At 36.5% G+C, this 15,294-nt stretch overlaps 1 protein-coding gene across 1 annotated transcript in view; it reads right to left on the bottom strand.

The window, feature by feature from the left end:
- Positions 1-375: 375 nt before the first annotated feature.
- The window catches only part of LOC108755303 (pair-rule protein odd-paired-like), a 36,407-nt gene continuing 21,488 nt past the window's right edge, over positions 376-15,294 (bottom strand). The window contains exons 2-3 of the mRNA XM_018498226.1: positions 4,387-4,556; positions 376-882 (exon numbers count right to left, since the gene is read on the bottom strand). Of these exons, the coding sequence (XP_018353728.1) occupies positions 553-882; positions 4,387-4,556 (500 nt within the window). The 3' untranslated portion in view covers positions 376-552. The remainder of the gene's footprint in view (positions 883-4,386; positions 4,557-15,294) is intronic.

Consider the following 15,294-nt stretch of genomic DNA (forward strand, 5'->3'; position numbering starts at 1 on the left):
AAATCATATATAATTTGGCTTATCTCACTCAAAATATTTTTCCATTCAAACTTTTTTCAAATTTATATGAGATTTACCTCGATAATGTCAATGCATACACTCTAAAAAATATGGGAGTGGATTTGACACCATGTTAAATTATCTAAATCATGGTGTTAAATCCATATCATATTGATGTTTAGATCAACACTAACGTGATGAGAATTATTGTAAATACCACATGGTGTTAAATCCACACCTATATTTTTAGAGCAAATGCATTATTTTTGTTATCCATTCTAAATGTCCATGAATCTCTTTATATAATGTACCTATGAAGTCCGATTAGTATATCCACCATTTATATAATGAGATAATACAGAATTTCGTCGTAGGCATATTATTTCCTCAAAGCTTTTATCTTCGATAAATCGACAGATGATTGTCACTTGTATTCTCTTTGATGAAACTTGTCCTCAGTAAGGAATCTCATTTCACATCATTGGATTAAGCGAATAGGAACGGAGATTTTAGAAAGACTCTCTTGGTCACACTTCGACCATTCGATATTTCCTAATAAGCGGCTGCTTGATGGTGTATCAACGGATTGAAATGATGACCAAGATGATGCGGCGGCGGCCCAGGTAGGGGCCCTGGTTGAGGCCCAACTGTCGGTGGCTGACAAACGTACCACTCCGCCACCTCCGTTGCTCCGCGAGTCGACGGATCGTGAGTTCGATTCGTAGGAGGAAGATTGGTTGTTCTTGTTGGGACAACCGGAGGTGGTTGGGGCGATTCTGTGTTACCAGTCACCGACAGGCTACCCCCGCTGCTGCTGCTCTCTTCTCCCTCGCTCTCGTATCCTCCTCCTACTTTACCCTCCGATAATGACATTCCATGTACCTGAAAAGAGAATGTTGAAAAGGATACTGTATTAGACAACGACTGTAATGATGAGTTTTGCCATTGTCATTGTAAAAAAGATGTTTATATATTTTAAATATTATATGATTTATTATAAATTTGTATGAAGTTATTTTGAGATATAATTAGTGTATTGTTGGGTTTATACACACTGAAAAAAGAATGTTAATAATTACCAATCAAATATTTGGTTAATATAACTAAAAATAATTTTATTTTTCTAAATATTTAGGAAGTATTACCAAGATAATAATATAATCAACTATTTAGTAATAATACTTACTAAATATTTAGAAGATTAAAATTATTTTTGATTATATTACATTATCATATATTTGATTAAAATTATTTTATTCAACATTTGATATCTATTACCAAACTCTTTTTTTCGGTGCATATCTGAATTCAGATCAATCGATAGGTTTTTCTCCGATATTGTAAATATTAACTTATATACCAAATCTTTCAATTTGAAGTGCTACTATTAACTACAATCGTTAAAATTTACTTATTAGGGTAACTCCGGCAAATATGCCGCGCTGGGATTTACGCCGCAGAAAAAATAAAAAGAGTGGGAGTAATTTTCCCGCAATTACTCTGTTACATGGTAGTGTGTTATGTGATTTCAGTTTCTTATTGTTAATATTAATGAAATTATTGTGAGTTTGAATCGATTTGTCATTATGTTAAGTAGTGTCATCATAAATTATAATCTACATAAAATGATTACTATAGGACGTGCAAAAGACTTAGTGGTTATTTCGTGATACATGAGTGTAGAGGAATAGTAAAGCAGATTGTATAACAAAATACAAGTATTTTACTCTTGTATTCTTTGTTTAGTTTGTTATTTTGTATATCCCTGTTTGAGATATATGGCATTTTTAACAGGCGGGATTTATATCCAAAGCATACAAAGTGCGCAGATTGAATTTAGTGCACTAAATACAATAAACGCATTATATGAAATATGTACCTCATGTCATCACTTGTAATATATCTGGGAAGATTGTAATTATTATTTATTGCTTCATATATATATTTATCATTCTTATTCCTTAATAAAACTTATAAACGCATTTTATAAGTTATTGTGTCATTTTACGTCTTATTTATATGCTATATTATTTATAAATTTTTTATGACCCATATCCCACCCCTGTGGGATATATGGTAAAAATGCAAGAGTTTAAAAAAGTTCATTTTTTAATACATAATATATATATTTCGAATTTCTAATATTTTTTTCATAATAGTAGACAGTACAAAATTTTTACTAATATAGTTCGTTTATTTTAAATATAGTAAATAATACTTAATAAATTAAGTTTTTGATAGGTGCGGCGCATATACCGGAGTTACGCTATCATTTTCTCAGAAGGTAACTTTTATGTGTTTCGTATAATATACAGAACATATTTTTGATTTATATGGTACGTTTTGAAGATTTATAACATTGGAGAATTCGAAGTCGATCGTTGGGATCGAGACGGAGATCACAAGGATCAGTGGAGATAGTAGCACATGAAGAGTTCAGAACGAAAGAAATGGGGATCAAAGATCCGTTTCCATCTCTCTGGTCCTTCTTTCATAATTCAGTGAGCAAATCTCTACGACTGCCTTCCGCGAATCACGTCTGCGAAAACCGTAGAGTAGCAAAAGCATTCCCGGTGAAGCTGACCTATCACGCGTGTATCTCGGAAGTTGGGTTTTGCACGGTATTTTACCTTTCTCCTTCTGTCGTTCCGTATCTCAGCTGAGTGCTGAGATAATTTCTTATTTAAATTCCGTGATTGTTCGTGCGAAAAAAATCACTGTAATCTTAGGAATAGCACACAGTTTTGTTTCGTTATTTATGCAGTCAACATCCGAATAAATGTACACAAGAAATAGAAATCTAAGTTTTAATTTAATTAATCGCGATATATATATATATATATATATATATAAATGTGTGTGTATATCATTTGTGTATATCATGACATTTGTGTATTGATATATTGATATATACATATATACATCCAGTTATGATATTCATTTCATTAAATTAACGATTTAAACTGAATAATTATAATACTCCATATTATTGACGGTTTTTTTAACTGAGTTTAGAAGATTCTTGTGTTCCATATATTATTATTTATAGATTTCCATAATTTTATCGGATTTATACTATCGATTATAAGGGAACACTTGTGATTTTTTTGTATCTCACGAAAATTTAACAAAAAGTTTTTTCTTTCTTTTTTTTTTTAAAGTTTTTGATTTTAAAGTTAAAAAATATTTTGTTATGTTAAAAATGAATTTTGACATAATAAATATTTATGCAAAATATCATCATACCAATAAAAAAAAATCATTTTAAAGCTTAAAAAGACTTTAACACGTTAAACGCCATATCGGTCCCTATGGACCTTCACCGGACTCTCTATTTATGTCACGTCAGTCCCAAAAACTTTTTAAAATATTTGATAGCTCTGTTTTAGAGAACAAAATTATACTATGTCTTTTGTGTGACATTAGTCGCCTCGGCACTATTTTGCTTCTCGTTTTTTTGTTTACTTTAGTTGGTGTGGCGTTTAATGTGTTAACCACTTCTTCGATAATTTTTGCCTGATAATGTTTCATCAAACCACAATATGGCAAAGCAAACAAAAATATTTAAAAAATATCAAGTTTCAATTTTAAATGTTATTTTAAATATAATTTAAGAAGAAAATATTGTAGAAATAAAACTAAAGAAAAACAAATTTACAACTTCATTTCTGCTCCTTAAAATGTATTTTTGAAAACTTCTCTATGATTTGTTTTTATTGAAATATTTAACTTTTCATATAATTTTTTTTCTCAAGCATTTTCGAATTTATGAACAGTAGTGTATATTGCACAAAATGAGATTATATTATATTTTTTTTTAAATGAAATAATTGCTAAAGAAAAAAATTTCAGAAGCTATCTTCTTATCCATGTTAATAATTGGATAATTATTTAATTTTTTTATTTTCTTATAACATGTATTATCTTATCGGTTTGTTCTTTACTCTTGTACAATATTTATTTTTCCATAATATATTATTTCTAAAAAATTTTAATGGTTTTTCAAAAAACTTCGACATATACTAAGTTTATTTTGTAAGATAGAAAAATGTTATAAATATTCACATTTGGATATATATCGAATATTTTGATATTTATATAAATATCATGATATTTTCGAATCTTGCTAGCTATCAAAATAATTGAGTATAGTTGTAAACTCTCATTAGCAACGTAAACTTTTATTATACATATTTTTATGTTAACGTTCTCATTTTTTGTCTTAACGTTATTTCGTAATATAATATAAATCCAAAGTCGGAATATTGAATGTGTGACTTACGAAACGCAAGCAACCCGAATGTGTAAATGATAGGATTGAATTCCTAGTAGTGCATTCTCATCTGTTTGCCATGCTAGTTTCATTAACTCGGCCAGAAGACGTACCTTCATATGTTTGCGTAGCGAACTAGGATGTGTATAGGACTTATCACATCCCGGTGTTCGACAATTGTAAGGCTTGTCCGAAGTATGAACATGGCTGTGCTTCTTTCGATCGCTACTATTCGCAAACCTCCTCTCACAGCCATTGAACTCACATCTAAAAGGTTTCTCGCCTGAAAAAAGAAATTGTAACAACATAGAATCAATAATATTCCAATTAAACATGTAATACTTCGCAAAAGGATTGTTGCGTAACGTAAAACACAGAAAAAGGAAGAACGAAACAATTGGCTTGAAATTTTCAAGATTTCTCGCAAATAATATCACAGAAATAATATCAAGAATAATTGAAGTTAATCACATGAATAATCAGACGCTCATCGTGTTACGAACGCATTAGGAACAAGGAATTCACAACAATTACGTAGGTGTTAGTAATTAAAGAGCGATTACGCAAACGCGTTACAGAGTCTCATCTTGATCCCTGTATATCTTGATGAGTGGCGGCGGAACTCCTCTCGATGGCTTCTCTTAGCTTAGGGGACTAGTGAGAGGGGAAGAGAGAGATATCGAAAGATAAGGTCTCCTGCACACGAATGGCCGCCGTTGTCGGGGCGCAGCGAGATCGCGTGGCGTGACTCTTATTTATTTCCAACGGAAGTTGACTGGAATATATTTTACCGTGTCGGTCCACACCCCCGTATTCTACTCCCTTTTCCGGAGCTTCCTCCTGGCGCTGCGCTCTCGAGGAGAGAGCGGAGACGCGCGAACAGGAAGCGCGAACTTGGCGGATTTTTTATGGGAAAAATGGCGGCTCTCACCCGCGTTCTCACCCTTGGACGAGTTGCGGGGACGAATCGCGGCTGGAATTGTGAATATGTGTTACCGAAATAAAAAATCGAAATGAACGCTGAGGGCAACGATTTTGTGAACGGAGTCGAGCTTGCGTATTTCTCTTCCTCTTTTTTTAGAAAATTCTAATGTAAAAAATCGAATCGAAAATGCTCAAAATATTTGAGAAATTTGAATGATAAAGAAGCATAAAAGCCAACGCAGGGTGACAATGCAATAATATATTACTTTATTTTACATATACAACGATAAATGTTATATCGCAAATCAAAAACATATCAACTATTATCTTTTGATATGTTTTTGATTTGCGATACTGAAGATGACCAGATATATGGTCGAAACGTTTATCGTTATATATGTAAAGTAAAATAATATATTATTGCATTGTCACCCTGTGTTGGCTTTTATGCTCCTTCATCGTTCAAATTTGATTTGTTCCGGTTTTTAAAGAGTTGTTTAATATTAAAATATTTTGTTACTTTTATTTCATTTCATTCAATGACGCAAAATTCAGCAAAATAAATAGGAGAACCGATTACTAAATGAATAGACTCTCCTTTTCGAAGCGATGGCACAAACCTCGCTTACTTTGCTTTGAAAACGATTTATTTACGAAGCGTGAAGCTGCATCTGATCGTTGAGTAAACGGTCCTTTATTTCTATAGAAGCTCATCAAATTTTCGGAAAATATCATTATTCATTTTACGTGTGAATCATATGATAAGACTTATTATCGCTGAAGGGATACATCACCACGATACTACAGATTATATTTAACTTGTTCAGGCCCAGGTATCTGTGGCATCATACGCAAGCAGGCGTCTTAAATATTTATGAAGTTGTGGAGATAATGGATCCCACGTACCCGGCGTCACCTCTTATCTCGCTGCAACTTTGTTTCTTTATTCGCCACCGGAAAGATTTCAATTGTCGGATTTTACGACACTTTTGTTATCTCGATCGCAAAGGCGTATTCACATTTGGATATTACATTTTACGGTATACAAGATATTCCTTTTTTTTTTCGCAACGATATAAATATTTATGAATCGACTTATTCGGGAAGATAAGTTCACACAAACTATAATCGTAAGATTCGCAATATTTTGTCAAACAATTTGAACTTCGTTCGACTCCTTTATGATTTGCGCGAGCAAACGTACTGAGAGAAAGGATTTTAATTTAACAAGCCATCAGTATCTTCAACAAGTGACCGGTAAATATATGGCAACAAATTTGGTTTGTTGTGATTGCTGCTAGTCTGCTGTATACGCTAACCAATTAAGAGTAACAGAAGCAAATTATATATATAGAATTTAACCTATATCTTTCGAATAGACTTTAGGCTCATCTCGTTGACATAGAAATCATAAATCGTGAAGTTTTAAATCGTAGGAAACTGATCAATCACAGTCAAATATAGGGAGAATACTTGACTAGAATCGGTCAATTTCTTATGATTTGAGATCCTGCGACCATCGACTTCTATATATGAGCCTCTTATTTGTAAGAGATACTATTGATTATTTGTTACTTTGACGAATGCGAAATAATTAATTTGTAATAGTAATTAATCGATCGTTTTTTAAATCAAATATCACATTTGTTTCCCCTTGATTTGCTCCTATAACAAAATCATTTCTCTCAGTGCGACACTACGTGTGCAAACGTATTCACGTCTCAATCTGTCTCCCCCCGTTCTGCGAACGTTGTTGAGTTGACTTGATTTCGACTTTTTGTGGCTTGTCTCCACCTATCGATTCACACCTTCTCGAGGCACCCTTTCGAGCCGATCGAAAGGGGCACGTTCGCTCGCACGGCCACTATGCGCCATCGTCGTCCGGTTAGCAGCTCGCATAAAAGGAGCTCGTTTGGCGACGGGGAGGGGGCTAAGAGTGTCGTGGCACTCCTATCCAAAACAGAACGATTAATAACTTTTCAAATCTGTCCCCGGCAGGGTCGTGAGTCGGGGTACCGCGCTTCGGTAGCGCGCGCGTTGGCAAATAAATAGCAGATAAATAAAAGCGCGCGTCTCTCCTACGTCGTGCATTCTGTCGTGCAGGGTTGCGTGTGCAGATGGCAACAATATGCCGTGAAATATTGCCAGTGGTCGATGTGTGCCACCGCCGCGATATGCACACAGACGTGCGTATTTATACGTGCATATGCGTGCGCCGGTGTCAGCGCGAAACCATGATCGCTAGTGGTTCAATATAGGGTGTCTCAAAAATTTTTAGTTTCGATAATAGATCCTTTACGTTACCTTAGATGCCACTTTTTTTTGCTAAAATATCAAGAAATCGATATAATTTCCGTATTATAATTAAGAAGGACTTTTTGTGTGTGTGAAATATATATTCTCTTTTCAAGTGCGATTAGACGGATGAAAATGACGATGAATATCTTATTGAAATTTAATAAGTTTTACTTATGATTTTATAATTGGATATTTAGATAATTTTTATCAAAGTGCTCAATTCAATTTTCTTGTAACTCTACAGATAGAAACTAGCAACAGATTTATAAAGAATCTATCATTAAGATTATACTAAGGTTCCACTAAAGTATCTAAAAATTTAATTAGATACAGATTTGAAAATCTTGTTGAATAATTTCGAGACAACCTATATGTATACGATAATGCAAGTTTCTGTGCACACATTTCGTTCACTTATGTACGTACATTTAAAAGATGATCGTCTGCGTGTGCGTGTCATGTGTCGACACGCACACGCGTGTAGTACTCGCATCCACATATACAATCACAATACATTCGCATGTTTGAGGTATGCATACATATGCACGACATGTGTTGTTACAGAAGGGTCTGACTGTGTCGGTCGTCGTGTTCGCATCCTTGGGCATACATATCTCTCTATATATGTGTATGTATGTGTGTTTGAAATTCATGGTGCACCAGGTTACACCGTGGTATAGCACAGCCAAAAAGGGAACACAGTCGAGGCAGTTCCTGAAGGGCAGTACAGGCATCGTGTTATGACTTTCAGAATGGAGAGGCACAATGGCCCAGATCCGCGCCGGATAAAATAGTTATTATAATCGTTTTGGCTATGGCTGAAATCGAAGAACGATACACGCGCGAGTTTGTACATGTATGTGTAATACACTGGCATCATGGTGGAATGTGCGGGTTCGATGGCTAGATTTAGATCGTGAGTCCGTACTTCATCTATTGGGGGAAGCATCTAAAGAAAATGCACTTATTTCTTATTTATTGAATCATAAAAATATTGATTTTAATACATAAATTTTAAGAGTCAAATAAATTCACACATATGTCATGTATAATTTTAAGCGATTATGCAAAATAAGATAAATAATTTTATGCGATTATAATAAATAATATCTTGTAGAGACTGCGCGAATTTTAATTTTGTATAATTAAAGATGTTATTACTATTGTATATTATTGTTTTTTAATTAATTATTCTTTTTAATAATTTGTTATCCGTCTCCTTCTCTATGTTTTTATTAAAAATATTAAATAGAAAATAATATAATATTATTGTATTTATATTTTTAATAGTGAAATTATTATTCTTAAAATATTATTGGTTTCTAAATGATATCTCTAAATTTCTAAACATCTTAAATCTCATAAAGTTTTGTGAAATATCCAATTGGTCGAACTTCCGCTAAGAATTAAAAGCGAGAATGAGAAATTTTCGCCTTTCATAATAATCGAAATCGCGATCGGAAGTGTTCCATTAGTTCGAAAAGGTGACTGAAATCCTACCTTTTCTTCGTTGCATCTTCGAGAAAAACTCATTGATTCCATTTTTCGGAAAAATCAGTCGAGTGATATATGGGCGTACGCCATTGTCCAAACTTGGACCCAAACTTGCAACCTCACCATCTTCTTTCCATCTTTCTCTCGTCATCTTCCTTCTATACATAGATCTCGTGCGGATAATGGATGATTTTTCGCGACCATTGTATTCGTGGAGGACACCAGTCTTGGGACCACCGGACATTGTTGATCCGTACCGGATCGAGAAAACTATCCTCTCCACCTTTTCGGCAACCTTTCAACCTCCCTTCTCTTCCACGCATTCCCGTTTCCATTTTTAGAGGCCCCTCAAGTGGATAATTTTCTTGTTATACGTTTGGCATTAGGAAATCCTGGAGGGATCTTCTGTTAAATGTATATCGATTTCAGTCATCGCGATCGACTAAGGAGATACAAAAGTCACGGTAGAATCGCTGCGACTTGATCTTACCGCGGTTTAGAATCTCTAGATATTGGATCTACGCGTTAAGGCACTTCATGTTGCACAAATAATCTGCGATGGGTAGAATCGACTGACTTTTTTTGCGGCACGCAATCTGCTGTTCATTCTTCGTCGAGCAATTCGAGAGAGAGGGACTCGGAGATTGGTGATCTTTTCCACGTTATGAAGGAATTGAAAACGAGGAAACGAATTGAAGTGCGAGTGATTTAATGAACGATGGACGGATATACATTCAAGAGGAATTAAAATCTCGAAATGCACCACGGGAGGGTGATTTCATCGGTGGCCTTTCGGAAAATGAAATCAGTCGTTGTACACGTTAATCATCGTCCGACGTTACGTTTATTCAGATTGGAAGAGGTTCAAAAATATTGTTCCATTTGCACTTTCGAGATTGCAGAATTAAACATTGATTCAATCTCTGGTCGCTTCTGTCGTTTTGCTGTCGTCACTTCTGGAAGTTCGGGAGGCGGCACGTTTGCGTAGCACCTGCTATGTTTGGTATCCACAGATTTGTTTGCGATACTATGATCACAACGGGACAAGAGCCCGAATCTGTATTAACGAAGAAAAAGCGTTTCCTCTTTCCGCACGAGCGGAATGGCCCGGCTGCGAATGCAAGAAGGGCGAAACAGGGAGGAGCGAAGTAGACAGACAGACGTTTGGGGTTTTCTTGCGAAAACGCAACTGGACTTTTTTGCCAAAGATAGTCGCGCGCGCGTGAGGAAGAGCAAAGAACGAGGGGAGGGAATCAGCCTAAGGGAGAAGAGCACGGGAAAAAAAAAGAACCGCAGATCCGTGGGTAAACGTAACTACCGGTTGATGCGCCGATCATTCCGCCATGTTGGCTTTGAAAGGGAGAGCGCCATCGGCAGATGTTTCTTTGCTGAAGTAATTCGAGTGTCTGCTCATTCCCTCTCTTCTCCGTCGTCTCTCCTTTTCTCTCATTCGCGCGCTTGCTCCAATGCTATCTTTTTCACTCGTGCCCTATGAGGGCCTCCATGATATATCCACTTTCCGACGTCTATTGGAAAGCATGTTAGGCTGACTACCTCCAGATCGCGTTGGGATAAGATAATAGTTGACCTAAATAACATTCTGACGATGCTAGGCAGGATCTCGTTCTCATCTAAGCTGTTTCAAAATTTACCACACCGTTCCACATTTGTTTACGTATCGGATTCTTGCGAGTATAATGTCAGAAATTTACATTTTCCACTTTCTGTCCATATAATGTATTTGTATAGTTGCCAATAAAAACATTTATCTCTTAGTTAGTGGTAGGAAATATGTTTAGTGACTAAACGTCCAACAACCAGAAGCTGTCCAGTTTCTCCAGCATGACATTTGTCGGCTCTTCCCGAGAATCGCCAGTCAACCGGACACTTCTCATCCTTGATCCGGTTCCTCGTGCATCCTCCATGCCGTCGCTATCTTGACTCTGTCGCGACTCCTTGAAAATTCGGTAGCCCAAGAACGTCCCCGCACGTAGGTGCAGTTTAGAGTCGTATATATCCTCGCCGGTTATCTGAGCCCGGGGATGCTACCGTCACTGGACCCTCTCACGGACGCGCGTTGAACCGTCCCCACACGTACAACCTCTAGAATGCGGGGGACTGGTGTCGCGCCGGGGTTTACACGACGTTTATACGTGTTTATGTAAACGCCGCCAGGTCCAGCGCGCACACGTGTTGCTGCCTCTGCGGTTGCTGCTGTCGCTGACAACCAATCTCTCTCCCAGCTTCCCTCACCGGCTCGCTCGTCGTGCGACCTCCACGATCTGACCACCTCTCTCCCTCTCTCCTTCCTTCTGCCTTTCTATCTCTTTCACTCTCATCTGTTGTAATCCGGGGTAGAGAGATCAAGCTCAGAGATTTTCAGAAACTGCCGGCATAAAAGATAGGGGCGCCATGGATTCGGTATGCCCGGTTGTCCGTCTAGAGTTACCAGGGTCGGTATCCGGCCGACCTATCATTTCCAAGGAAACCGGTACGAGGACAATCGGTACAGTTCTCACAAAATTCTTTGCGGTATTTTTGTGAACTGAGCTTTGGGTCGACGCGACCGATGGATGATTGCCAGATTATATTGGATAATCCGATGACCGTTTCATGCAGCTAATTATCCTGGCATTTTTATATTAGAAATTTCTTCCTTCTTAAATAATTTTCAAAAATTATAGTGAAACTATTTGTGGTACTATTCGTTAAATCGACGAATTATAATTGGTATTTTATTGTGCATCTCATTTGAAAATGAGAAAAGCGGGGATCGTGAGATATTTTTTAGACAATCCGTCCCTGGATATGTGGAGAGATTTTTCGCATGCAAAATACATCGCATTTATGCGCGGAAAGTGGCGTTTTTCATGTTAACTTGTATACGTATATAGTTATTGCAGTATGGAGTATCTTTTGCACCTATCTCAACTCGTAATTGTATGTCTTCGTTATGTGTGTAGTAACAATGTCTTTGCGTTTTGTACGTGTCTGAAAATTATTTGACCGCACATAAAACTTTTGCTTGTTTCGGTTTAGATTATGAAATTAAGATTGCAGTATGCATATATTTCCTCGACGCGAGGCAATTGAACAGAAACTTAGTTTGTGTTGATCCAGTACAAAATAGATATATTCGAAGCTCTGCTTGATTTCATTACGAAGCGTTTAATTCTTCCGAAATATCTTTTCGAGTTGTTATTGAAAAAAATTAGAATTTTTATAACTGAACGTTTATATAACTGATACACTTTAATTATCACGTAATAACTATATATACGTTACACAATTTTCTGTGCTTTACTTTCACTTAATTGAAAGTAGCATATCGACAAGATTCTGACTTGCGTGTTTCTCTAAACGCAAGTTACAAACGCCATCGTTCGAGGACCCTTAAGAGGGATCAAAGATCCTCATTGAGGCGAAAAGTACACGCGCGCCCTTATCCCTTACTTCGAGGGCTACTGAAAGTCTCGTCAACTTTTGCGCAGTGGCACTTTTCGGAGAAACGTGCAAACAGACGCCTGCTCCGCCGCGTGCTTCAACACGGTTCGAGATTTTTAAAGGAAAATCAAAATAGGCCCCGGTGGGCTTACGCATGGGACAGAACTCAGCGGCGCATTGTTGTAGCTTTGTGCACCGGTGCTAAACGGCACCGCAAAAGGCAGGAAGGAAAAGGAAGGAATGCACGTATGGATGCACGTAGAAGGAAAAGGAAAGAATGTATGATGCGCGACAGAGGGCTTGTTAGAGATCCATTGTCCGATTTGGGAGCTTTTCCACGTCGAATCCGTCGATGAACCCCAAAGGCGCTTTTCGCGGCAGTCTCGAATCGCTGAGAGACCGTCTACGTTTGTAATATTTTCACGACAGCCGACGAAACAGGAAAGCGAGGGAGTCTCGAGGGAAAGGTAAAAGAGATGGAAAGAGAAAAAGGATGTTTGGTCAAAAGAAAACGTTGGGATTAGCATTTTTGGGTTTCGAGAATCGGCACGAATTGTGTTTCGAGTAGCACTATATATACACTGCTATTTTTAGGTACCGCCCCTTCTATCTTCGCCTCCTCTTTTTCTTGTCCAAGTATTTCAGGCTATTCGTACCTTTGGACCATTCTTTCCCATATCCCGTGCTCCTTTGTATCACGTATTTAATATACCGTTTTTTCCTCTTTCGAGCACACCTCGCTCTTTAAGGATCGATTTTTGCGGACGTAAATCGATGAAGTGTTTCGGTTACATCGTTTTGTGTAACTTTCACCTATTCATTCACAGAAGGAAAAAGCACGGACCAGCTTTAGTTTCATACGAAGAAAGCAGCTTTCTAGAAAAGTTTCGATTTGCTCTCGTCCGTATTCTCATGTCTCACCCCTTCTCTCTTTTTTTCGTGGGTAGTCCTGCCAAGTACCCTCGCAGGCGTCGAGAAGGAAGTTCATGATTTACGTACGGACAGGATTAAGTGGGGAAACCTCGCGCGACGGATACTTGAGAGAATATAAGGACGAGGGGGTAGCAGAGAAAAGGGAGAATACTGGGGAAAGAACAAGTAAGAAGATACATTAACCTTGCTGCAATAACGGCAAGTAATCTTGGAAGAATTTCATTAAATATCATACAGAAAAAAAGAACTTCCTTCGATCACGTGAAAAATTCTTTCCCGTTTAGAGTTTATTAAACGAATGCGTACTAATAATATTGATGAGACTAAGATCAGTATTCTTAGTCGATCATGATTTGACGAATAAGCAGAATTTCATAAATCTCTGATTATTTGTTAATCTATATTTAATTTTTATAAGGATTAGATAGATTTAATTTTTCTCCTAATGTTCTTTAATTCATAAAACAATGATTGATTCATGAATTATTTGTTATTTCGATCATAAATTAAATTATAAATTAAATGAATAGTAAATATTAATTATTATTTAAATAAACTCTATGTCCTTGGAGTATTTTATGAGCATTTATCATGTTGTCATCATTTTTTCTAACTATCTACAATCGTATAATGGTTATAGTCTATAAAAATTGTTTAATAATTATATTTTAGGTAGATATTTTTTAAATAATTATTACACACCTCTCTCCCTCTCTTTCTCTCTGAGATTATACGCATATATAAATCATAATATATTGCTCAAATATAGATTTGTAAAATAGATATCTGTAAAATATTAATCTAATATATGAATCTATAATTAATGCTCTCAAATAACTAAAGATTGAAAAGAATTGAGTTACGACTATGAATTCCGATTCAAATAAAGATTCAACACAAAAATAAAGAAAACAAAAGTTCCTATATTTTTAGAATATTATATTTCTATTAAGAGATAGTGATTTTTCTTTATTTTCTGTTGTTGCGTGTAATGTCGTATATTTAGTTTCGACATAAAGCTACGTTGCAAATTGAATAAATCGTTGTATCAGCCAATGTATCAAAGATTAACGTAGCGCTAATCTTTTTATCAACACAATAAGTTTGTGTTAAAGAATACCATTATAAGGTTGCAAAATCATTGAGGAAATCACGCGTACACGATAATGATTTATCGTACGGTAACCGGGGCGGTTTAAACAATGTTACGCGAGTACGAGGAATGCCGAGTTAAACGCACTTTAGTCACGGTTAATTTGGTTAGCCGACGTTTAGTCATTAATAGACGCTGGCGCAGGATCGATCGGTATTTATTGACGGTCGATGATTCGACGGTTTCTCGCGTCGATACACTATGTATCATCGATGGATCTTTCATCTTCAGCTCTCCTCGCGCGCGCGCGCGAGAGAGAGAGAGAGAGAGAGAGAGAGATCTCTTGGGCACGACGGAGCACTCTCTTCAAGATTTGCTCTCGTGTGTGGGCCAGTTTTAGGCTTATTAATGAACCGAAATATCTCTCTCTCTTTCTCTCTCTCTCTCTCTCTCTCTCTCTCGTCTAGCGATTAGACGTGAGGCGTGGCGGAAAGATCGCTAAATCAGATCAGGTCAAAGTGAGTCGCAGGTATATTACGCTTTAGCTATTGGACGACGTTACAGCTCTTCTCAAAGTATAATTTTTAAAGTTGAAGTGTCATACGCATTCGTAAAAAGCATATGATAATTGAATAAACGTACGATTATTCAATAACGTACGATTTGTATACATTTCTCGAGATAATGATGAAGAGCAGAATTAAAATCATCTTCAAATATTCTTGATGTAATCGCAGTCATTTATTATGAAATAATAAAATCTTCACAAAAATCTGAAGATCATCGTATCTGATTGTTCGCAAGTTGCTCTTTTTTATTTAAATTATGTTGTCAT

Source organism: Trachymyrmex septentrionalis, unplaced genomic scaffold (genome assembly GCF_001594115.1).
Source record: "Trachymyrmex septentrionalis isolate Tsep2-gDNA-1 unplaced genomic scaffold, Tsep1.0 scaffold87, whole genome shotgun sequence".
Taxonomy (NCBI): domain Eukaryota; kingdom Metazoa; phylum Arthropoda; class Insecta; order Hymenoptera; family Formicidae; genus Trachymyrmex; species Trachymyrmex septentrionalis.